At 41.1% G+C, this 25,747-nt stretch overlaps 1 protein-coding gene across 1 annotated transcript; it reads right to left on the bottom strand.

Moving 5' to 3' along the window:
* Window positions 1-898: 898 nt before the first annotated feature.
* LOC146712636 (NACHT, LRR and PYD domains-containing protein 3-like) lies at window positions 899-17,781 on the bottom strand. The gene is made up of 12 exons (XM_085452081.1): window positions 17,685-17,781; window positions 16,095-16,210; window positions 15,927-16,010; window positions 15,015-15,253; window positions 12,313-14,068; window positions 8,534-8,707; window positions 8,205-8,291; window positions 7,869-8,042; window positions 7,535-7,708; window positions 6,191-6,364; window positions 2,020-2,066; window positions 899-1,871 (listed from the first exon to the last, which is right to left on the bottom strand). Exons 2-12 carry the CDS (start codon window positions 16,181-16,183, stop codon window positions 1,336-1,338), a joined length of 3,534 nt encoding a protein of 1,177 aa, XP_085308207.1. The 5' UTR covers window positions 16,184-16,210; window positions 17,685-17,781; the 3' UTR covers window positions 899-1,335.
* Between the last annotated feature and the right edge of the window lie 7,966 nt (window positions 17,782-25,747).

The raw sequence follows: 25,747 nt of genomic DNA, 5'->3' as shown, positions 1-25,747 counted from the left end.
TAATGATGACTTTCTGAGACGTCAACAGTTAGCCACAACACATACAGAAACCTGAAACATTCCAGCAGGGAAAACTCTGAAAAACCTCTGAAGGATCCAGGGTGCAACGCCACGAACACTCTGTACAACAGCCACATTAACCATTTACCCCACATATTTAAACTATCTGTCACCATGTATTTAGGTTTAGTATTATTCACTTATATCACAACTCTGCACCACATGTTATGTGAGCTCCTGTTAACCCACTGTTTTTTGTGAGATTTAATCATTAGGATTAACATGTAAAACACTGACAAACACATTTAGTCATAATTGTTGCAAAATCAGTCTTTGTAAAATTGAGAAAATACCTGTAGTTTAAACTTAAACTAACTTGACAAGGAGTCAAAAGTTAAAAGCTGGCTAGAGGAGGGGTACAGGATCTCAGAGAAGTAGGGTCAGAAATGTCCCCATCAGCGCTTTCTGTCTAGATCCCGGTGCATGTTTCGCTTGCTTTGCAATGTTGTTTTGCAGTTCATATGACCGTTTAATAAACTGCGTTTCAATATTTATCTTTTCTAGAGGATATTTGAGTGATTTTAATTGGATCTTTCAATAAAAAGAAGGTGAATCTCTACATCATCCGGTGGTCATCATTTTATCTTCAAAATTTGCGACCCAACACCCTTAAAAAATTTAAAAAAAAAACCAAAAAACTTCGTCATCTGTGCTCATGAGCTGACATCATGTAGTTCATCTTCTCACCAGCAGAGGGTCACAAATCACCATCAATGAAGAGATCATGGAGATGTTAGTGACATGAGAGCTGTGTGTATTGACCTGATCAATACATGCAGTTTGTTTTATTGGATCAATTTTTAAAAGCAGCTGTTTTTATACAATGACAGAAACATGAGACGCTGAATGTCTTTAATAGTTTATACACAGTACTATTGGATGTCCACTCATTCAGTTATGATGGAACAATCCAATTAAGAAAGAAATGAAACATTTGGATTCATTTTAATGAGCTCAGACTTGGTGAAAATGCAGAGGAGCTGGTTGTGACCTGAGCTTCACAGAAACACCACATACTATATTCACTGTGACGCTTTGAGTGGGAAAAGACAGAAAAACAACAGGTGGATCCTGGAATAATGTGAGCTTCCATCTTTAAGGACTGAAGAGGAAGAAGTTTACAAGGAATCATTCAGAACAGTTTAAAACATCAACTGATTGAATCCATGAATCTGAAAACGTGTTTGTGAGTGAAAGAGACAGACATGTACAGACTGAACTCTCTCTTCAACAGTCAGAATCTTTCTCTAACAGGAGACACTCTTTACACTCCACTCAGCACAGGGACACTGAAGAATCATAGTCAAATGAAAACCCAGGACAAAGAGTTTCAGTGAATGTGGTGTTGAAGGTGTGGAGGTGGATCAGAGTGTCAGAGGAGACTCTGTAGAAGGACAGAGTGCCAGCAGGACAGTCCACATACACTGCTACTCTGTTAGAGACAGAGGAGGAGGAGGAGGAGGAGGAGATGGGTCTTTGTTTGTTGTTGTGCCTGACAGATTGAGGACCATCATCAGAGCAGATCAGACTCCAGGAATGAGCATTGTATCCAAGCACACAGTCAATGCCCTTTCCTTTCCTTCTGATTCTTCTGTAACTCACAGATATAAAAACTATTCCTCTCCACTCGACCTCCCAGTAACAGCGACCAGTCAGACTATTTTCACACAGCAGCTGTGGATGCCAATCAAATCTGTCTGGATGATCAGGATATGAAAAAGTGTCCCACACACGTGTCACCTTCGTGTTGTCGTCAGACAGTTTGAGCCATCTGTGAACTGTGTTTGTGTCGATTGTGAGTTGACAGGAATCTGATGGAGAGAACAAACACAATCCAGCTGCAGTTATTGATCCATCATCTGTTCATTGATTGACACTTTGATGATGACTCCTGACATGATGAAGATGGTTGAATGTGTGCTGCTTTGTTTTCATGAATCCCATTAAAAACACACTTACACTTCCTCAGACCTGGTGTCAGCCATCGTTCTCCAGCAGGCTCCACCCTGAAAGGAGGGGGGGGGGGGGGGGGGGGGTGTCAGACCAGCACAGCCTTAGCATGCACACATGAGCATTACATGGCTCTCATACACACTGTTACACACTAACAAAAGGAACAGTACAACATTTTTACAAATACACTTTAATCTAAACGTGGATAAAACTGCTGATGACTGGACTGATCCTGGATCTGTCAGTACACCACTGTATTGAATGAAATATGACTGACGGGGTTCAAACACTTTTTTCAGGGTTAAATTCAAGCACTTTAAGCACCTTCAAGGTCCATTTTAAAGGTTTTTCCAGCATATCCCCCCCCCAAAAAAAAGACAAGAATGGCAGTTTCGACTTGCATTACCTGAGCAAGACCATGTGAAAATTATAACAAATCCTCGGTGAACTGTTCCCCTTTTGTTAAAATGTAGAAAAATGCACCACACAAAAATAATGCAAAAGGAAAACTGTCAGTTTTTGTATTATTGATTGTCATTTATGCTTAGAAATATCTACTTATATATGCTTAGAGTTTTATAATTAGTTGTAGATTGGTAGAGGTTTGATCCTTAATAGTCTGCAAGCTTTGTGTGCACACCTACATCCTGGGAGCATGGGAGAGGTCGTACATTGTCTTATTGTTTTATGGCAGGATAAACGTGGCTGTATCTGTTTTAGGCTAAGTGCCTTTGGTTTAGATGAACTGCTGGACTTCCAGACCAGCAGGTTTAGGGAAGTCATTTATGGGGTCACACTCTGACCCCCCCCCCACACACACACACACGGTACTCTTTGTTTGTATGTAGACGTCATATGTTAATGAACCTATGCATATTAATGTAAGCTCAATAAAAGAGCAGTGTTACAGGGGAGCGGACGAGAGCAACTGGGGTCAAGCGAAGGAACGGCGTCTGTCCGGTTCTCTCCCGTGCACGAGAAACATGAAGAACTTTGCCTACTTCGTGTCTTGCTGCTGTGTAATTATATTGTCTTCAACGTTCCAGCGAATAGGTTCAAGCTACAAACCTATCAAAAACGTTGCCTTATATAACACACATCTCACTCCTGTTGAAAAAAAAATTAAAAAAATGAAAACCTTCTCACCAGATAGATTTTTTTCTTTTGTTTTTTTAAAGCCAATTCCCAATAAAACGAACTGTAAGATGTTTAACTACATTGCTGTTTGTATTATTGCTCAAGTCCTAAATGATCGCTTTTAAAAGTGTCTGTGCTAATAACAGTTTGTCCCGTACTTCAGCTAGAATGGAAAAAAGACAAAGCTCAAGTTATTCTGCGTCTTTGCTGCACAGCTGCCTCTTCTTCTCTCATTCTCTCCCCTCCCTCTTTTGTTGCTCCATCAATCATGAAACTGATCAATGATCAGCTGATCGGCTTTTCTCTCTCTCTTTTTTTTTTTAAATAAAATCGCCCACTTTGCGCCAGAAAGCTTGATCAGCTGTTGTTAGAATGTATTTAATATTAATTTCTAGTATCAGCTGATGTTTGCTGGAGCCACAGCTGTAAAGCTGCTGGTCATGATGTCGGTTTGGATATGTGGTGAGAGGGAAACATGAAGATGAAACCAGGAGATGTCCTTACTGAATCATCAGAGCTGTGATGGAGAAACAGGTTTACCTTTTAGGTGACATGAATGAGTTGAAGGGAAGTTATGAACTGTTTCTGAGAGACAAATAACACCAGCATCCTTTTTTAGGTAGCTGACAGCTGGTAACTGTGCAGGGGCGGGTCTAGCAAAGTGTTGCCAGGGGGCCATGAAGGGCATTAACAGGGAGAGGGATTACTTTTCTTTCTTAAGCTACGTCCACATGTACACTGGTATTTTTGAAAAACAGTTTTCCCGTTTTTGTTTTTTTAAAATCAGGGAAAACGCTGCTATGAACATGCCAAAGCAACAGGTGGCGATATATTCCTAACCGTATAGAAATGTTGGCCAATCTGAAGTCCAGAAGGCTGGGTGAGAAAGAATAAACAAAGACAGCACATAGAAGCAGAACTGAGTCCTCTGTGGAGGGACAGTAACTGTGTGTATATGTAAGCATTTAAACACTGCAGAGAGTAACAGTATTTTGTGCAAGTCCACCATTGTAGAAATTCATTTCACCGAGACAACACGGCGCACAGTGTGACGTCAAAAAAGGCGCACACCTTTGACGCTGTGTTTTCTTTTCCTCATCCACACGTGAATGCAAAAACTGAGTTTTCAAAAATATCTACCCTGGCAGGCGTTTTTAAAAATCTCAGTTTTTAGTGACCAAAAACGCCGTTTATGTTTGGACGAAAGGTGCAAACGCATAGAAAAATCTGCGTTTTCAAAAATACCTGTTACATGTGGAAATAGCATTATTCTCATTTAAAATATCTAGCTTTTAAAAAAAATTATCTGAAATTTACAAACTATTAATACATTTATACCATCAAAACAGTGTACATCACTGTCACAACTAGGGATGGGTATCGAAAACCGGTTCTTGTTGAGAACCGGTTCCCACTGTTTCAATTCCTTGGAATCGTTTGCCATTTTTGCAAACGATTCCCTTATCGATTCCAGTCGCCCCGAATGACGTCACCACGTTGCGGAGCGTCATTTACCTGGCAGGAAACACGGCGCCTAAGCGGCTCAAACGCTCAAAAGTTTGATTATACTTTATGAGAACCGATGACAACAGGGCAACTTGCAAAGTAGATATTTCATTTAAGGGAGGAAACACTACAAATATGCAAAAGCATTTGCTCACAAAACACGCGATGACACGCGTTTTTAATTCCGCTCCGGACTCGTGACTCTCAACCCAGCAGCAGCGCTAACGTTTGCACGTCCTCTCCCGTTAATGCGGCAGGTAAATAATCAACTAACAGTGCATATTATGTTAGCGCAATCTGCCTTATTACAAGACCTGCCATTACTGTACATGTAGGTGACCATGATGAGAGAGACAGACAGAGTCTGGCTGGCGCTCGCTGGCAGTTCTCGCTGCAGTCTACCGGTAGCGTCTCCTTTCAGGCCAGGATAGACGAATGTCACCGAGCAGTGACTAAGTTTGTGGTCAAAGGCTTGCACCCGTTTGCCACAGCAGATGATTTTTGGTAAGTGAATGTGTTTAATTGTAGGCAGGGACATTACTGGATATTCTTGTGTAATTGCCACAGAACAATTTATGTTATACTTTGTTATTGCTACAGAACAGGGGTGCTCACACTTTTTCCGCATGTGAGCTACTTATAAAATGACCAAGTCAAAATGATCTACCCACTACAAAAATCCAAAACATATACTTATTTATAAATATATTGAGGATTCTTTATATCTACAATGTATATACATGCATAACCGCAATATCCAATATTTCACAACACAATTAACTATGTAAATTTTTTGTCATTACCTGAGTTTACTCTGATGACTTGCACTGAATTGAATCAGCCAGGGATGCATAGTCCGGACAGTAGCTGCTGACGGCCAGGTTTAAGAGAAAAAACCGAGAGCTAAAAATTGGAGTTAACTCGCTGACTAGCTTGTCAGTTTTACTACACTTCGCGCCGCTGTTTGCGCATGCGCAGCGACCTAAGCGTCAGAAAAAATCTGCTGTCATCTGACTGGCTTCCCTGTATCAATCAAGTGACGGGATGGATGATAGGCTGGCATCTATTTTTTTAATGCCATGCGATCTACCAATACTACCTTTGCGATCGACTGGTCGATCGCGATCGACGTATTGAGCACCCCTGCTACAGAAGAATATTTATTTTATTATTTTATATTTACAATTTTTTTCCTTGGGGACCCTGTGACACCACATTGAAGAGCCATAGGCTGGAACTCTTAAGATCTCACTGTTGGGTTTGTAAGGCCATGTTACTCCTAAATTTCTATCTTGTTCAAAGAGAGGATATAAAACAAAGTTCTAAGCTAATCGACCTTAGTGTTCTCCTTTTTTTAAAAAAAAAAAAGAATCGATAAGAGAATCGATAAAGAATCTAATCGTTAAACAGAATCGAAAATGGAATCGGAATCGTTAAAATCTGATTGAGCATGCATCAAGAAAAATAGGAAGTGAGTGAAGGACACAAGAAATGTTTCCAGCTCTTCCGCCTTTGTCAGGCATTCTCTCCATACCTGAGAGTGTCCAGTCTCCAACGTGGATCCTTTTGTCCAGCCGACAACAGCTCCATTCCTGAGTGTCCTGGATGATTGTAGCTCAGGTCCAGCTCTCTCAGATGGGAGGGGTTGGAGTTCAGAGCTGAGACCAGAAAAGTACAGCCTTCCTCTGTGATCAGACAGCCTGACAGACTGCAGACACACAAAATAACAAGCAATCTGTGAACAACAATTTTATGGATGGCTGATACAACAACATCCATTTCCATCCATTATATTTAAAATGACTTTATTTATAAGATAAACTAAGTGGAGAGGAGAAAAAAAAAAGTTAAGGACATGCGGTAGTGACATATAAAAGCATCAGTAGTAAAAATAGGGGAGTGGAGAAGAAAGCAGAGAATCACGGGAAGTCCACCAACAGTCTGCGCCTGTAGCAGCATAACTAAGGGATGGTTCAGGGTCAACTGATCCAGCTCTAACTATAAGCTTTATCAAAAAGGAAAGTTTGAAACTGATCTTAAAAGTAGAGAGGATGTCTGTCTCCTGAACTCAAACTGGGAGCTGGTACCACAGCAAGTTGTCCTACTGTGAGAGAGACTTCAACACTCATATGGGTAAAGACAATGAGACTTGGATGGGTGTGATTTTAAGGAACAGCCTAAAGAGAGGGGCTGAGCTGTCAAATGATCACCACCTGGTAGGCTGTTGGATCAGATGGCGGGGAAGGATGCTGCACAGACCTGGCACACCTAAACCTATAGTGATCTTGCCCTAAGAACACTTGGCAGAGGCCCCGGTCTGCAAGCTCTTTAACCCCCACCTGTAGCTGAGCTTCTGAGGGAGAATGGGGACATTGAGTCCGAATGGATGACGCTCAACACCTCCATTGCCAAAGCTGCTGCACTGAGCTGTGGCCACAATCCTTAATTTTTATCTACAAGGGCCTGATATCAATTTATGACATCACACTGCCACTGTTCTATCAAAATTTAAAACATATGTGGATTTTATTTTTCTCAGAAACAAAAATTAGGTACAAAAAACAAAACAAATTATCTGTTAATTCTTTGTTTTTACATTCATCAGGTCCCAATCTCCCTCATAGCAAAGAGAAATTAAAAATGCATGCCATGACAGAGTTCGGGTCTTAGGAGATTAATCCCCCCACCAGCCCAACCAGAAACCTTTCTACCGGGTGCACTGCGCTGATTCATGTTTCTAAGCTACCACAGTGGTTCTCAAACTTCTCACAATGAGTACCACCTCATGGCTCTTGAAGTATCACCCTTATGATACTTTTTGTGCAAAGATATAAATCACATTTTAAACGATCCTCTGTGGAAAGATTTGAATCCTGACCTGAGAGTTTCAAGGTTACATTGTGGACTCTGCAGTGCAGCAGACAGAAACTTCACACCCAAATCCTGCAGGTTGTTGTTACTCAGGTTTAGCTCTTTCAGACTTGAGGACTGGGAGCTGAGAACTGGGGACAGAACTTCACAACTTCCCTCTGACAGGAAACAGCTACTCAGTCTGAAAAATTATCGAGAACACAACACCTGTGTTAAAGTGTAATCGTAGTGAAGAGAGAAGTTATGAAATGATATAACACATAGATGACTTTTATTGAATTAGCTACAATTATTGGTTATTTTTGGCAACTGATAAAAATAAATAATACTGTTGATCTGACCTTAGTGTTTCCAGTGTACACTGTGAAGCCATTATTCCTACAGACCGAAGATTCATTCCTGAATCCCACAGCTCAGAATTATTCAGGTCCAGCTCTCTCAGACTAGAGGATTGGGAGCTGAGAACTGAGGACAGAGCTTCACAGCTTCCCTCTGAGAACTTACAGCCCATTAGCCTATTTAAAAAAAAAAAAAAAACATCCACAAGAGTTAAAGTGTTGTCAGCATGGCGTTATTGCCAATATTCAATCCTGTTTTTTTAAGATGCAACAATGATTGGCTAAACTTTAATCAACTTATTGATTAATTCTGAAAAATAAAATGTTACTTGATCTGACCTCAGAGTAATCAGCTTGCAGTTTAGATTCTGCAGTCCAGCAGAAAGAGTTTCAGAGCTGCTCTCCGAGAGGTTACTGAGATTCAGTCTGAAAATTATAACATGAACAATGAAACACTCGTTTTACTAATAAGCTACTACATTTAGCAATGTGTTTTAAAATAATCCTTAATGCCTGGGATTAAACAGGTTAGAAATGTGACAGTTTAACTTGGGGATAATGAGAAATACTAATAAACACTTATGAGTGGCATTTTTAACCGTTTCATTTGTCAGCTGAACAAGGGAGAAAAAAAACAAAAAACAAAACAAAAAACTGAATATACTGACCTTAGAGTATTCAGTTTACAACATGAACTCCCCAAGGCTGCAGACAGAAGCTTTACACCTGAATCGTCCAAGCTGTCGATCCTAAGGTCCAGCTCTGTCAGACTAGACGACTTGTAGCTGAGTACTGAAGTCAGAGCTTCACAGCCTGCCTTTGACAGCTCACAGACACTCAGCCTAAAAATAAAGAAGCATGAAATCTGTGACATTTGTTAAAAAGAGAGGGAGGAAAAATAAATAACACCCCCACAAACACACACGCGCGCGCTGTAGGGACACTACAAGTCATGGTTAACTAAAAATTTCAAAATGTAAGCTGGAAGGAAGGAACAAGACATAGCACAGAAACCATAGAAACAACCAACATATGCAAAAGTAACCGTAAACAATAAATGTTACTGAGCAGCAACCAAGATAGTGTGTTTCTGGGATTACTTGTTTGTACATCTCTGTCCACACCTGTGTCTGAGCGCACTTGTATTCATAGGGTTTCTCCATGTAAATGTCTTATACTGGGTGTGGCGAGGAACAGCCCTGCCACATAGGACATGAAGCAGACATGGAGGAGACTCGGGCACCAGAGAGCCAGAGGCCCTTCCTCCCCAGAGCTCGAGAACCCAAGGAGGACCACAATCACACCACCCCACCTAGAAAAGTCACCCAGCAGCACAAGTCACAGGCGGCCGCAGAAATGAGCCCGCAGGCTCCACTGGCAGCTGGCCAGGCCAGAGCAGACTGAGCCCTGGGCCAAGCGAACCGAGGACCCTACACACCCCGGAAGAGGGAACCCCGTTCCCCGAAACCCAATAATAGCATGGTGTCCAGGCCCGGGCCCATCTAGATTGGGTACCCTGTGCATGCACTCACCCACCCACAACCTGGCAACACACCAGCCATGACCCAAGACCCCCAGAAGTCCAAGTCCCCAAGCCCACCCAGGACCCACCAAGGAACCACACAGCTACCAGGCATAGGACTGACATAGGAGCCTGAAAGAATCTTATTTTGGTATACCGTATTTTCGGGTCTATAAGGCGCACATAAAAGTCTTAGATTTTCTTCAAAAAGTGCGGCGCGCCCTATAGTGCAGTGCGCCCTGTGTGTGTTGTAAGGAGGACGTAGTAGAGATCACCATGAGAACGCTAAAGAGTGAAGTGTGGGCGTTGATTGTATATACCGCTACAATCGCACATACCTGTATAAAAGAACAGGTATGTGCGTTATGCAGAACTTTGTTGTTTTAACAACCCTGAAAATGGCAAAGAGACACGCTTATGAAACACAGTTTAAACTGAAGGCCATCAGCTACGCGGAGGAACATGGAAATCGAGCAGCCGCGAGAGAATTTAAGATTAATGAATCGATGGTTCGCAAGTGGAGGAAGCTGGAAAACGAGCTCCGAGAGGTCAAGAACACGCAGCTGACTTTCTGCGGACATAAGGCAAGGTGGCCCGAGTTGGAGGAAAGACTCGAGCAGTGGATCATCGAGCAAAGAACGAGTTGGAGAAGCGTTTTGACGGTCACCATTCGACTAAAAGCAGTTTCGCTAGCAGAAGAAATGAAAATTGAACATTTCCAATGAGGTCCGTCTTGGTGCTTTTGTTTCATGAAACTGTGCCATTTTTCCATCCGGACCAGGACTACGGTAGTGCAGCAACTTCCAGCGGATTATAAGGAAAAGCTGGCCATCTTCCGCTCCTACTGCAGCAAACACATCGCCGACAAACACATCCAGCCCAGCCACATCACTAACATGGAAGAGGTGCCGCTCACTTTCGACATCCCGGTGAGTCACAATGTGGAGAAGAAGGGGACCAGCATGGTAGCGATACGCACAATGGGGCACGAAAAGTCTTCTTTTACTGTTGTGCTTGGCTGCCATGCTAATGGACAGAAACTGCCGCCAATGGTGATTTTTTAAGAGAAAGACTTTGCCTAAAGAGAAGTTTCCAACAGGAATCATCATTAAGGCAAATGAAAAGGGCTGGATGGATGAGGAAATGATGAAAGAGTGGCTGAGGGAGGTGTATGTAAGGAGACCAGGTGGTTTTTTTCCACACATCACCATCGCTGTTGATCTGTGACTCTATGCGTGCCCATCTCACAGCCGATGTGAAAAAAACAAGTTATGCAAATGAACTGTGAGCTTGCTGTCATTCCGGGAGGCCTGACAAAGGAACTCCAACCGCTGGACATTGGTGTGAACCGGCCGTTCAAAGTAAGGCTGCGAGCGGCGTGGGAGCGATGGATGACCGATGGAGACCACAGTTTCACCAAGAGTGGAAGGCAGCACCGGGCGCGTTACGCCACAATTTGCGAATGGATTGTAGATGCTTGGGCTAACATGTCTGCTGGCACTGTTGTTCGAGCTTTCGCAAAAGCCGCCATAATTTCCGAGGAGCCGCACAGCACGGAAAGTGACTCTGACGGTGAAGAAAGTGAACCTGGAATGTTTGATGGAGATTTAGCGCAGCTGTTCAATTCAGACAGAGGATGAAGACTTCGATGGGTTTGACTGGTGACGATTACAGGTAATAAAAATGTTAGTACCAAACTCAGTTTTGCTCCCGCTTTAGTTTTAAATATGCATACTTGTATGCACCCTATAATCAGGTGCGCCTTATGTGTGTGTTAAATACAGTAATGGCACACATAACTGAGACTGCGCCTTTCAGTACAGTGCGTCTTATGGTCGTGAAAATACCGTAATGGATACTGGATGTGCTTGATGTTGCCAGCTGAACTGGATATAATGCACCAGATCAGGTTGAAGGGAAATAATAATGTTCCACCAAGAACACTTCTTATGAAATTTCTCAACCCAGTCTTGACTAGGTGGTGATGGAGGCGATACTGTGCAAAGGAGGTAACACCTCAAATCTGATGAAACACCTGGCGACGCATAGCGTTTTTTTAAAAGCCGCGAAATACATCGTATTTGACAGCTTGCTGCAAGACCTCACAACAAGCACATCTACTGCGGGTGTGGTGCCTGTTATCGGACCCGGAGTTAGCAACATCCCCCAAGAAACTGAAGAGTAGAGTCCTGGCCCCTAGCCCTGCCAGTGTAGCAGAAATGGCGACGGATGATGATGACAGCAGCAGCTGTTCTTCTCTGGGCGAGTAGCTTAATGTCGTTTGTGTGTAATTTACGTTGAGTAGGCTAACCACGTTATTACATTAATGCATGCAAGGTGAACTAGCAAACACTGTCGTAGTTACATGCGGCTGTCTTCTTGTTTGATGGCAGGTACTCCCTTCATGTTGTATCAACAGAAAAGGCTAACTTGGTTATCATTTTGCAGAAAAATAGAGACTGCTAAAAAAAAAACGTAAGAGGTTTTTGCACAAAGTTTGTGTTCTCCATTCTTTAAGCACAGTTTAAGAACCGGCACAGTTTCAAAAGTACTGGTTTGGCACTGTTATTGGATAAAACCTAAACGACACCCATCCCTAGTAACAGGACACTGGATTAGTCCATGAGTTTTTGGTATAAAGTAAACCGTTTTGAATGGTACTTTGGTAAGTGTTACACCGACAGATGTCTCAGAAATGTTGATACTGTCTGTTGCTTTGAATTTTTAGGAGAATCATATACTTGATTTAGTGCTGATGATCATTGCACTTTAAAGTTTTTTTTTTTTGTTTTTTTTTTTAAATGGACGAGCACCCATCACAGTGCTCGTCCAATTTGTTCATGGCACGATTGTGCCATGAACAAATTGCAATTGTTACTAGAATAAATATTTAGAAAATAAAAGCCTGATCAGAAATTTCCTTACAAAGCTTTGTTGGAGACTTTGATCACTGGCAGCAGCCCCACAAGAGCCCCTTCTGAAGCAGAGTATTTTTTCAGGTCAAACACATCCAGATCTTCTTCTGATGACAGTAACATGAAAACCAGAGCTGACCACTGAGCAGGAGACACTTTATCTGTGGAGAGACTTCCTGATCTCAGGGACTGTTGGACCTGCTCCACTAGAGAACGATCAGTCAGTTCATTCAGACAGTGGAACAGATTGATGCTTTTCTCTGCAGACAGCTTCTCATTGAGTTTCTTCTTGATGTACTGGACTGTTTCCTGATTGGTCTGTGAGCAACTTCCTGTCTGTGTCAGCAGGCCTCGTAGGAGAGTCTGATTGGTCTGTAGTGAAAGACCCAGGAGGAAGCGGAGGTACAAGTCCAGGTGTCCATTTGGACTCCTTAAAGCCTTATCCACAGCAATTTGGTAGACATGTTGTTTTTTCATCAGATTGACTTCAGAGTTGATGAAGGTCAGATGGACATGAAGAGCAGCCAGAAACTCCTGAACACTCAGGTGGATGAAGCAGAACACCTTGTCCTGGTACAGTCCTCTCTCCTCTTTAAAGATCTGTGTGAACACTCCTGAGTACACTGAGGCTGCTCTGATATCGATGCCACACTCTGTCAGGTCTGATTCATAGAAGATCAGGTTTCCTTTCTGCAGCTGATCAAAAGCCAGTTTTCCCAGAGATTCAATCATCTTCCTGCTCTCTGGACTCCAGTGTGGATCTGTCTCAGCTCCTCCATCATACTTGACCTTCTTCACTTTGGCCTGAACCACCAGGAAGTGGATGTACATCTCAGTCAGGGTCTTGGGCAGCTGTCCTCCCTCTCTGGTTTTCAGCTCATCCCCCAGAACTGTAGCAGTGATCCAGCAGAAGACTGGGATGTGACACATGATGTGGAGGCTTCGTGATGTCTTGATGTGGGAGATGATCCTGCTGGCCTGATGCTTATCTCGGAATCTCTTCCTGAAGTACTGCTCCTTCTGTGGGTCAGTGAACCCTTTGACCTCTGTCACCATGCCAACACAGTTAGGAGGGATCTGATTGGCTGCTGCAGGTCGTGTGGTTATCCAGAGGTGAGCAGAGGGAAGCAGTTTCCCCCTGATGAGGTTTATCAGCAGCACATCCACTGAGGTGGACTCTCTGGGGTCAGTTAGGATTGTAGCTTTGTGGAAGTCCAGAGGAAGTCGACACTCATCCAGACCATCAAAGATGAACACAACCTGGAAGTCTTCAAACCTGGAGATTCCTGCTTCTTTGGTTTCAGTAAAGAAGCGATGAACAAGTCCCACCAAGCTGAACTTTTTTTCTTCCAGCACATTCAGCTCTCTGAAAGTGAATGGAAATATGAACTGGATGTCCTGGTTGGCTTTGTCTTCAGCCCAGTCCAGGGTGTATTTCTGTGTTAAGACTGTTTTCCCAATGCCAGACACTCCCTTTGTCAGCACTGTTCTGATTGGCTCGTCTCTTCCAGGTGAGGCTTTAAAGATGTCTTCTTGTCTGATTTTTGTTTCTGGTCTGTCTGGTTTCCTGGATGCTGTTTCAATCTGTATGACCTCATGTTCATCATTGACCTCTGCAGTCCCTCCCTCTGTGATGTAGAGCTCTGTGTAGATCTGATTCAGGAGGGTTGGGTTTCCTGCTTTAGCGATCCCCTCAAACACACACTGGAACTTCTTCTTCAGATTAGACTTGAATTTAAGATGACGATGACACTTTTGAAGAGCCTCTGAATTAAAAACAGTAAGAAGGATGATTAGTCTATTATGGTTTTTACAGTGTCAACCATTATTTATATAATCATGCATTTCCATCTTAATAACTTTCGTTAAAATCTCAGGAGATATTTGGGTAATTTGAACACAAATCAAATTGGACCTTTCATTGAACCATCTTCAATTAGCATGAAAATGACATGTCACAAAGGTTAGAAACATACAATTCTAGATATAGAAAATACTTAAATATTTTATTGAACAAGGTCATTTATTTATATTAACATCCATGAAGATGCTAAAAATGATAGCCTAAACACAGCATTTAATTAGTTAATAGACTGAATTGGCTTCTCTCAGTGTGTAAAAGAACCCACACAGATTTAGTTTTAACATATGGAATAGAAACTGAACATCTAACAGTGTTTACTGAAAACACTCGTCTGATCATTCCCTTATAACAAAGCCTAATACAATAACGGATTACACAGCAGTGGAGAGTAGATTTCACCTGCACCTTAAAGCGGGATGAAATCTAATAAGCCAGAGATGAAACAGCGTGTCACAAAGTTAGAAGATCATAATTTAGCCTCGAAAAATAGTTGGTTGCTTTATAAGAAAGCCCTCCGCAAAGCCAGAACATCTTACCATTTGTCACTGATTGAAGAAAATAAGAACAACCCCAGGTTTCTCTTCAGCTCTGTAGCCAGGCTGACAAAAAGTCAGAGCTCTGTTGAGCCAACCATCCCTTTAACGTTAGCTAGTAATGACTTCATGAACTTCACAAATAAAATTTTAATCATTAGAGAAAAAATTACCCATAATCATCCCACAGATGTAGTATTAGCTACAGCTACTTTTAGTACCGTTGATATTCATTTAGACTAAAACAGCCTCAGTTTAATACATATCACAAAATTAATTGTGATAATGTTGTATCTGCATACTGCGCAGTCCGACCTTCATTCATCCTCTTTAAAATCGAGCTCGCCACCTCCATCTCATTGCCCGCATACGTCTGCAGCACCAGTGTAACTGTTTTCAGTCTGTCTGCATTTTCCAGTTGGCGTTTAAAGACTTTGGGGAAGTCATCGCCAGGGTCATTGTGCAGGTAAAACTGGAAATGTTTCAGCTCCTCGTCTCCCAGATTGTTCAACATTTCAAGCAGCTGCACTTTCACTGCCTTCTCCGTCTTTGGCCTGTAAAACATGTGGACATGATTCATAGTCAGTAAGTCTCATCATATGTCGAATATACTTATTTAGGACATTAAACAGCAGAATAAATCTTTGCAACTGGATTATAAGGACCGAGGTTTTTTTAAACTGTCCATTTTACTTATAGATTTTTGTGGTATTTTAGTAAACGCATGAGGAGATAAGGCTTGTTTGTGTAACAACTTGCTTATTAAATTATAAATGATTAAAAAAAGTGACTAATTTTTATTATAGGAAAACAATATTTGTTCAAGAAAGTTAGTCTACTGCAAGAGGCAAAAAGTAAGATACAAATATCAGCAACAAGGATTCATCTACAAAACATGAAATGTAGAATCAGCAGTACTACATCTTGGCAATGACATCTACTAGGCATGTATATGTCACTTGATGTAACTTCAGCCTTGACACTGCTGTTGATATACACATTTAAGGAAAATTAAGAACACTGAGCAGCTGGAGTCCTACAGACACTCAGCCTCTTCACACCTCCTACAACATCCATTCTTTACATGATGCATTTGTGGAAACACTCCAACACACACCGCTTCACATATAAACATAGAAATGTGTGTGAAACACAGCTGAGCTGACATTAAACATGATGGAGGATTTATTCACAAACACTGAGACACAACATTTAGACAGACATTACCTCTTTGCAGGAGGACAGACGTTTTCTTTAAACTCATCATCCATGTCCTTTGACTCGTCGCTGAGTGGAGGTCCAGGTTGGTTCCTGTGAATAATGATGGAGCAGTGATGTGAGTGCTGAGCTGTGACATGGAGAAGAGTCATGGACAGTTAGAGATGGTCATCTCACCTCTGAGCTTTGGTCTGGCTCTCATGTTCCCCACACAGAGTGCTTTTAGAGGGAGGGACTCCCTCCTCTCTGTCCTCACACTGATCCATGCTGCTCAGCTCACACACACTTTCTACCTGCAGAGGAAACAAATCATCAATCGAGAGCTTTTGATGTGTTGGACTAACATCCACAGCTTTCATCAGTTCACAACAAAAAGTGTCACAGAGAGATTAGCCTCCAAATCCTCCATTCCTGTAGTCCTACAAAGCAGCAGGTCAAACATGGCCATAACAATTCCCAGGACCAAGCTGACAGTTCATATTCTAACTGCTAGCTAAACTAAGTATCAGTTAACCCTTGTGTGGTGTTCGTATTTTTTGTTACTCAGCCAGTGTTCATGGGTCTGGTGGACCCGCTAGAGCTTTGGCTTTCCAAATTAACACTATCAAACAATTTTATGTTAAATTACTCAACAATGTTTACTTCATCCCACTTACAAGCCATATGAACAGCAAACATGGTTAATTTTTCCCTTTACCTCTGTTAGATCACATTTATGAATTAATGTGCTTCTCGTTTTTGTTTTGTTTTTATAAAATGTTATAAAAAATAAAATCAGTTATAATCAAGTGGAGTGGAAAGACAACATTTCTTGGGATAGAAGATCATTCAATTTCTCCATTTTTTTTTTTTTTACATCCATATTTCTTCATTTGTTGTCTGGTGGGCTTGTTCTGGTCCTGGAGCTGGCTTCTCATGGGGTACTCATCTTCATTTGTTACTAAATGGCACTCAACCTCACCCTCTTCTTCAAAGTCACTGTCAGACAAAAAATGTGATCCTCATATTCTGAAACTTCTTCCCCGGCATCATCATCAGAAGCTCCTCTGTCTTCCAAAATCAATAAGGCCCTCGCAGCAGATAATCTTTTGCCATCTTGAGCAGTTGTGATAAAGAACCACACTGGCAAAGTCTTATTTACAGCATTATGCCCCTAATTTGCAGGTGGGACAGGGTATGAGAACATAAAATTTGGATCCCTCAAGAAAGAGGGTAAAATGTGTGGGAATGTCAGAGCAGACGGTGTTTGTGCGGAGCAGGAGGGGAAGAAAACACTATCAGCAGCACCAGAAAGGAGGAAGACAGAGTGTGGGAACACAGGACCTACACTTTCAACACTTTTATTAGACCTGGGTCCAGTGGACCCGAACACCTTGCATGTAATGTAAATGCGTGGGGGGGTACAGTATGAGGTCATTGAAAATTAGTTCGGATTTATGTTCTTCACAGAAAATAAGCCAAAGCCAATGAATTTCAGGTTAAAAAATATTAACTGTTTAATTTTTCTTTTGAAAAAAACTGAGTACGGGTTAATCTGCCAGCAGTTACTGTGGAACAGCGGCCGAACTCCGTGTTTAGTCTGATTGCTGGATCACAAACAGTAACAGGAAATGGCGGACACACTCGGCCGAGTCACAACGGGCTGACTGTTTAGGAAACGACGGTTTTGTTCCAACAGTTTGTTGTTTTAAGAAATCAAACATGAGCTGAACTAATAGTAAAGTTCATGAAGACAAACTGTTAAAGGAGGAAACAAAGCAAACTTACAGTTTCTTCGCACAGAGACACGAACAACAAGCTCCACTCCACACCCGAACACTAAAAGCTAGCGTTAGCCCGCTGAAAGCTTGAAGCTCCGCGGGTATGCTTCAGAATCCCTGTCTCAAAGTGTGATTTGTTTGGCCAGAGTCACGTGATCAGTGACGTCGAAGAATTCTTTAGAACTTAACTGTTTCGGTACCTGATTTAATGGTTCGTAAGGAAATGATTAAGTGATGGTCAGATGAAGCTTTCTGAAGCTCATTATTCAAAGCTGTTCAACACAGTCTTCTCTGATGACATCAGATGCCCCAAAATATGAAGAACAGCTTTAATCTACAAAATAAAATGAACTGGTTCGTTATGAATTTCCACTCCACAGAGTGGAGTTCACAATCTGATTTTGGGCCACCGTTGTGTTGCTTTGAACATGTATTTTTCGGGTACGTATTTTTGACCTGGGGATAGAATTGGTTGTTAAGTGGAAAGAAAAAATGTTTATGAACTTGTAAAGTAAAATCATGGTGCATTTAAGGTTACCCTGTTTGGGTTTCATTTAAGAAGAGAATTTGTATAACCTTGAGACCAGTTTTCCCGTGCTTCATTCGTGTAGCCTACATTAGTTTGAAGAAGAAAAACTTCCACGGGACTGCGATGTGAAAAGATATAACAAAAATGTATTCCACAGCTTGCAAATCTTACAGGAGTAATCAGGTTGAACTTATCCTCAACACAAAAAACTTGCTCTGTTCTCCCTGGTTGCAGCGTCCCTCCCACATCGCATGCACTCATTTGCATAAATCCATGTAAAGTATTATTTGGTCAGCTTTTTCAGCCTTAACATTTTTCTGAAATTCCCTGGACTCTTTGAGGAGTGTGACATGCATGGATGATGAAGTATGAAGAGAGCCTGAATATTAGTTTAATGACATTTCCTGTTCAATTTTCAAATCGTTGAGCTCATTCAAGTGTAAAATTTCCCACGCATGGGACTAATAAAGGTTTTCTTATCTTAAGCTATCCAGGGATTTATTTCTGTTTCTCTTTCCTTGATTTTCTTTTTGGATTTTATCCATGTGTGTTCCTGGACATATCCTGATGTTTCATTCAGATTTTCAGGAATTTTCTTCTCCTTTCTTGATCTATTTGTTTTCTGTAAAAACTGCCAAATTATTCGTTCCTCCTGGCGAATGAGTTTTGACAAATAGTGAATAAGTTAGGCTGATCCCTCATTCACAAGGGGTCACTGTTGCAGTTAGCTCTTATGATAGATGATGAATAAATGGCCAAAGCATTAAAAGAGGCAACAACAAAAAAGAAAAAAAATCCCCGAATTATTGACCAAATATGTTGTCGCTTGAAGCACCTACCATTCTTACATGCAGCATGTTCTAGATTTCACCATGAGAAACCAACGGAAACAATTGTTCAACAAGTACAGTAATTAGCTGTTAAACATTTTAAATGTACATACTAAAACACAGTTTTAATTCTTTGTCATTACACTCAGTACAGTCACCCATTATTTTAATGAGTCATTTCTGCACTCACATCTAAAACTTTGTACATTCACATGAGACACGGACCTTCACAATAAAACCGGAAACAAGAAATAATTCACAATAGTGATGTGAGGATCGATACTGAAATATCGATTTCCTCTGATACCAATCATCATCATCAATCATCTATGTTCTAGAATCGATTCTTACATTAAAATATCGATATTTTAGTAATTTAGGGTAAATTTGTAGTTTATCATTAACAGGAACACAGCGGAAAGAAACTATTTCATTCGGATTGTCTACAATTGGAAGGAACTACTCCCTCTCCCACCTTTCATAGTCATGTGCGAAATAAGGCTGTATAAAAGTCTCGCAGCCCCTTGGCGTGCGCACTCACAACAATGGCTGAGCGTAATTGGAGTTATGTGCGGACGTATTTTACATCCACAAACAGCCAAGACGTGGTTTGCGATACATGTGGCAAGAAAGTGAGGTGTTGTGGCAACACCACAGATTTGTCAAACACCTCAGAGTAAATTATATCACAGAATATGACGAGCATATGTTGAGGCAACAGGTGCAGGCAGGCAAGGTGTTCAAATAGCACAACTTCAGGTTCTTTATTTCTATATGATGAACTCTGCATTATTAAGTGATAAGAACAAGTAATCTGATGTCCTGTAATCATTATGAAACTATAATTTGAGATACAATAAATAAAATACGTTTTTGTACAAAGTATCGGTATCGGATCAGTATCGTCGATACCACCCTGAATATTACTTGGTATCGGATCGGAAAGGAAATCAGTGGTGTAGGAGCCATATGAGTTGTTCCTTTTTGACTAAATGGGTTGGTTTAAATGGACTCACTGTATTGGTGCACAGGTGTGGGGCATGACTCATGGGTGTGGTGGATGATAAATGTGTTTGCACTCACCTAGTGATGGCCAAATGAAGCTTTCTGAAGCTTGTATTGAAAAACGGTTCATTACTCGAAGCTTTTCAACACAGTCCTCTCTGGTGACATCTGGTGGCCAAAAATATGAAGAGCAGCTTGAATCCACAAAATAAAACCAACCGCTTCATTATGATTGCCCACTCCACAGAGTGGAGTTCTGTCTGATATTGGGCCTCCATTGTGTTGCTTTGAACGTGTATTTTTTGGTGGTTAAAAATGTGTTTTATTTGTTTAATAAATAGTTTTGACCAGTAAACTCTCCTTGTTTAAACATGCACCATGGTGTGGTCTTCCTTTGCTTGTGACTTCTTCATGTTGGTAAATACAATAATTGAAAAATACCACGTTACATATAATATACATATAATAATGTACAACACATTATGGAGTATGCTTCTGCTGTTAGGTCCTGCCTCCTTGTACTTATGCAATTAATCGCCGGAGGGGTGTATTTATAAATAATATTATATTAAGGAAGTTTTCCCAGACATATTTTTGACCTGGGGGTAGAATTGATTGTGAAATGGAAAAGGAAAATGCTTATGAACTTGCAAATGAAAAACATGATGCATTTAAGGTAACCCTTTTTCATTTTTATTTAAAAAGAGAATTTGTTCTAGTGTGCGATGGCCGAACCTGTTCCTTTTCGTGGAGATAATTTCTCCTGCCTTAAGGAAAATCCCTTCACATGGCACATAAGAGGCTGGAGTGCAGAGAAACTGGTAGAGATGCAGTTATACAGTCTACCTGGGCCCCACAAACTATCAGCTGAAGAGAATAAAGAAATTCAATTGCTGCACATTTGGCAGACTAACATTTTCAGATTAATTAAACAATAAAATATATATTTTTACAACATTGCATGTAAAGAGTCAAGTGGAAGTTTTTCTAAAGTTATTTAATGATATTTATATAATGGAAGCAGATTTTTGACATTTTACCTTTTTCCCGTTTTCAGATATACACTCAACAAAAACATAAACGCAACACCTTTGTTACTGCTCCCATTCCCCATGGGATGGACGTAGAGACCTAAAATTCATTCCAGATACACAATATAACCATCCCTCCCAAACAGTGGTCACAAATCAGTCCAAATGTGTGGTAGTGGGCACATCTGCTATATTGAGATAATCCATCCCACCTCACAGGTGTGCCACATCAGGATGCTGATCTGACATCATGAGTAGTGCACAGGTGTACCTCAGACTGCCCACAACAAAGGGTTAATAACGTTCACCTTCACTCCATTTTCAGAGTGAAACAATCACTTGTGTTAAAATCTGAACATGCCCATGGTGTTGATTCAAAATGTGCTCTGAATGGCGTTCAGTTCTGTGTCTCCATGTTGGGTGATTGCTTAGTATTAGTACATGTGTACACAAAGGGTTGTAATGCATGTTTGTGTCTGTGTCTGAAATAAAGCATCAGTCCAGTTTGAGTTCTTCTTGTTTGTGTGTGTTTTTTATTTCAAGCAGCAGGAATAAAAAAAAAAGTAAAAATGTTAATGAAGTATTCATGTGTGAGACAGTATGCTGACAGTACTTTGTTCAGCTTTTACATTTTACCAGTCCTGGCCTCACAGCTTCTGCTTTTATTGAACCATAAGGGTTCCTTTTAAACTCTGTGACTATTTTTGTATGCAAGCTCTTCTTCAGCTTTCTATTTTGGCATCTCACTAATCTGCCGCACTCTTCATCACCTCTGTTCTGGTTATAAGAAGAATTTTTAGATATTTAACACATTATGCATCTACTGAATTTCTACTTTGAACCAACCAGTTATTAAACCAATATCAGATTACAGAAAAGCAAATAATAAATGCAGTCTTTCACATCACAAAAGCTAAATAATAATCAAAGTCACCACTGAACAGCCAATATTTAATGCGGCTGTAGATGTGCACAGAAAGTTTCCTGCTGCAGTTTATTTTAATTGGATTCTGTCACAGTCTCACAGTGAGTCATAGTCATGCCACTTTCACTTTTAATTCATGTTTTCCTTTACATTTTGCAGTATTTTATTTTTACAGTACTTTAGTGATCACTCTCCATTTACATGTTTTTTGTGATTGTGGTGTATTTGTTTCATACTAGTCAGAGATTATTTTGTAGTGTCTTCAAATGTCCACTAGATGTCACGAAAACTCCCCGAATATGGAACATGAAGTAGATTAACCTCTCTCGTCGTCTTTATGGCATGCTCTAAATACACATACATGCATAAAAAGCATTCACTCACCCATTCAGATCATTAAATTTAGGTGTTCCATCTCTCTCATAGTCACAAGTATATAATGTCAGCACCTAGCCATGCAGACTGCTTCGACAAAGATCTGTGAAAGAATGGCTCGCTTTCAGGAGCTCCTTACATGTCAGCGTGGTGTCGTGCCAGGATGCTACGTGCGCAACGAGTCCGGCCACGGTCCGTTAGGGTCATGGATGAGAAAGTCCGGTGTGGAAGAATTTGACTGGACTGCACAGAGTTCTGAGCTGACATTATTTCTTATGGATTAACTGTTGTTGTTGTTTTTGTTTTGTTTTTTAAATTCAGTATTATTAAACTTAAGAGACGTGGTCAATTATTGATTATATTATTAATAATGATTATATTGATCCTAATGATTAATACATTCATATAATTTCATGTCTACAGCATCAAAGGTCTGTGATGATTTCTTAATAATGTCGTTATGAATTTGTTTGTGGAATCGGCTTAGATGAGAAAGTGGATCTGTGAAAAAGTGTTAGAGGTGTGTGGTGTCTGCCAGCAGTGTCTGCTGCTCCTCTTCTCGCCTCACCCAGGCACTCCTCGTTTCCCCTTTCAAAAGGCTTCTTTTGTCTATTAATAGACAAAAGAAGCCTTTTGAAAGGCTAGCTAATCTCCACCTGATTTACCGGGTCTGCACTACACCCGCTAGTCGTTGAATCCAGCGCAGGCGTTGACGTTACTGTCGGCTGGACCTGCGGAGGGATTCTCAGCTGTGATGGGTTCTCATGATTAGAGTAGTTTGGTCAGAGACTGGAGAGTTTCAGGTGTGGCCTGTCATGATAACTGTGACAAAAAGATACCTGAATAAACCTGCATTTTAACAAACTATTACTTGAGATCGGGAAGCCCAGGGACCTTCATGCATGAAGCTGAGCTGTGGATCAGCTTCATGCCTCACAGCCCTGTCAGACTTCAGCCTCACGCCGACACTTCCTGTCAAACCGAACCTAGCCTGCTGTCAGAGTCACAGCTGAAGGAAGAGCAGGAGTGTGTGGGAGCTGCTAACAGGACTTTGTGGTTTTTAAAGGAGGATGATGATGTTGCTGCTGCTGCTGCTCATTAACGGTAAGAACCTCTCTGAATAATGATGGACCGCGGACTCTTTAGCGACATACACACACGCACATGCAAGAAAATATCAATTTAATATCTTTACTGGTGAAAGAGTGAGGGACGGTCTGAGGAATGCCGGTGTCCCCTGCGTCGGGAGGGCTCACTGGGCTGTCCAAATCACGGACAAACAGTATCCCACATTCTTGATTTTAGTTCACATACACTTATACTATAAAGCAGTGTCATCAGCCAATAAAGTGAATTTGAACAATTTAGACACATTGTGCATCATTTATGTACAACACAAAGAGTTTAGGGTCCAGCTCTGTGCATGCTGATATCTATCGTTAAAATAACTCATTAACAGTGAGTGTGTGTTGTGTTTATATCACATCTCTCAAGATTTTCTCTCAGTAATCTGGGCTCTGTTGTATCAAAGGCTTTTGTAAAGTCACAGAACAGCTCACACTGTATACACTGGTGTCCACTGCATTTGCTTTAGCTTCTATAAGCTGTATTGCGACGACTGGATTTAGAGCAACCTCACTGCTCTAAGTCCACACTGGTAACAACTCAAACTGTATTTTTCAATAAAATGATAAAGAAATACAGTTTGTCTAAAATCTTCAAGAGCTGGGACATTGATCTGTAATTGGAGTATGGATGTTCGTCTCTCGTTGTGTATGTTGAAATGATTTTTGCTGTTTTCAGAAACAAATACTTCACTGGATTCTTACTCTGGATGAAGAGTGAGGGTGACCTAAAGTAAGAATCCAGTGAGATATTAGTGTCACCTGTCCCTGTAATGGGAGTTCAAAGATGAGAATATTTGTAATCTGGGTAGAGTATTAAACTAGTGAAAAACTGCAGGCTACAGTAGACTGTGGTGTTTCTGAGCCAGTCGGCACCTGTACCGTAATATGCGGAAGAAAGGCGCAACATCGTTGTAGGTGCGGCTGGCTCGACTATGACTTTGCATGTGAGGGCTCACTCTAACGGGACTTTAAAACTGCGGTCAAGCGAGCCTTTAAAGGAGGATGAAGCTGCTGCAGCTGCTGCTCCTCGTCAGCGGTAAGAACCTCTCTGTTTAACCCGCAGTTTGAGCCTCATTACACGGATACATGCACTACTGTGCGTGTGTTCGTGGGCCGGACAGCCGGACTCAGACTGTGATTGTTATTGTTATTGTAACCGAGGACAAGGGATGAGTAAACGGGGCAAAGAAATAATTGATCATTTATTTATTACATGAGTTAGACATACTAATTCCCAGTCATTTCCAGACAGGACTTACAACACATCCTGCTGATATCCCAGCTGTACATGAGACTTACCACACAAACTGTGCGAAAATAACACTGCAACCCGTCACACCCCGCTTAGTGACACTGCAATCGTGGCACACACTGCAAACAATTCGGGTCTCAGCGCAGCTGGGAATCAGTGCTATGTATGGCCTGTGATCTGAGAGATAAAGGGAAGTGGCACAAACAATTAAACAAAAAAACAAAAGGGAGGTTAGTCCGCCCTTACACAACTCACTCTCAATCAATAACCGCCTCTACGGCTGGACGGACTAACCAAAACAAAATTACAAATCAATCAAAAGAATGAAAAAAAAAAAAGGACAGCAGAGACAGCACAGCTGAAAAACAAACAACATTATCGATTAAAATATTACCCAATAAAATAGCAATTTTATAAAACCATTCAAAATCATGAAGCTAAAACAAACAATATACCTACAATATTGATCAGTTTCCCTGCGAGCAGTCGATCTAGGGCTTGATCAATTCTTCTATTAAAATTCGTGGTCACACTAAAAAAGTCCAATGACACCTTAAAAACAGGCACATGCAATAGCAAACGATCCAAACAAAAATGGCAAAAATCTCTTACCGACAGTATACCCACTCGCACCTGAGTGAATTAATTGCCTCTGGTTTTTTCCACAGAAGAGCGCTGACTTCACCCCACACACCCACTACCTTTTCAAAGCTCTTCAGCCAATCACCTGGCAGAGAGCAACAAACTGCCAGGTGACACTTGTTACATTATTATACCTACATAATAACTAGAGTCATAAAGATCATTGCAAAACAGGTCATGTCTTTATTTAATATTTTCTCCTTCATAAGTCTTGTTTGTAAAGTCTCTGTATTAATATAAGTAAACATATTAGACACATCTCTGCTGTGGCTGTCAGAGAGCTGCCATCCATCAGTGAAGCTGAAACTAGATCAGATTACATGAAATGTTCATGCCGGGAGAATCAAAGCAGTT

Source organism: Copadichromis virginalis, linkage group LG3 (genome assembly GCF_057382275.1).
Source record: "Copadichromis virginalis isolate Kocher_CV1m ecotype Utaka linkage group LG3, C_Virginalis_male_GT1.1, whole genome shotgun sequence".
NCBI lineage: Eukaryota > Metazoa > Chordata > Actinopteri > Cichliformes > Cichlidae > Copadichromis > Copadichromis virginalis.
The sequence above is the reverse complement of the archived record's forward strand: the minus strand, read 5'-3'. Positions and strand labels throughout refer to the sequence as shown.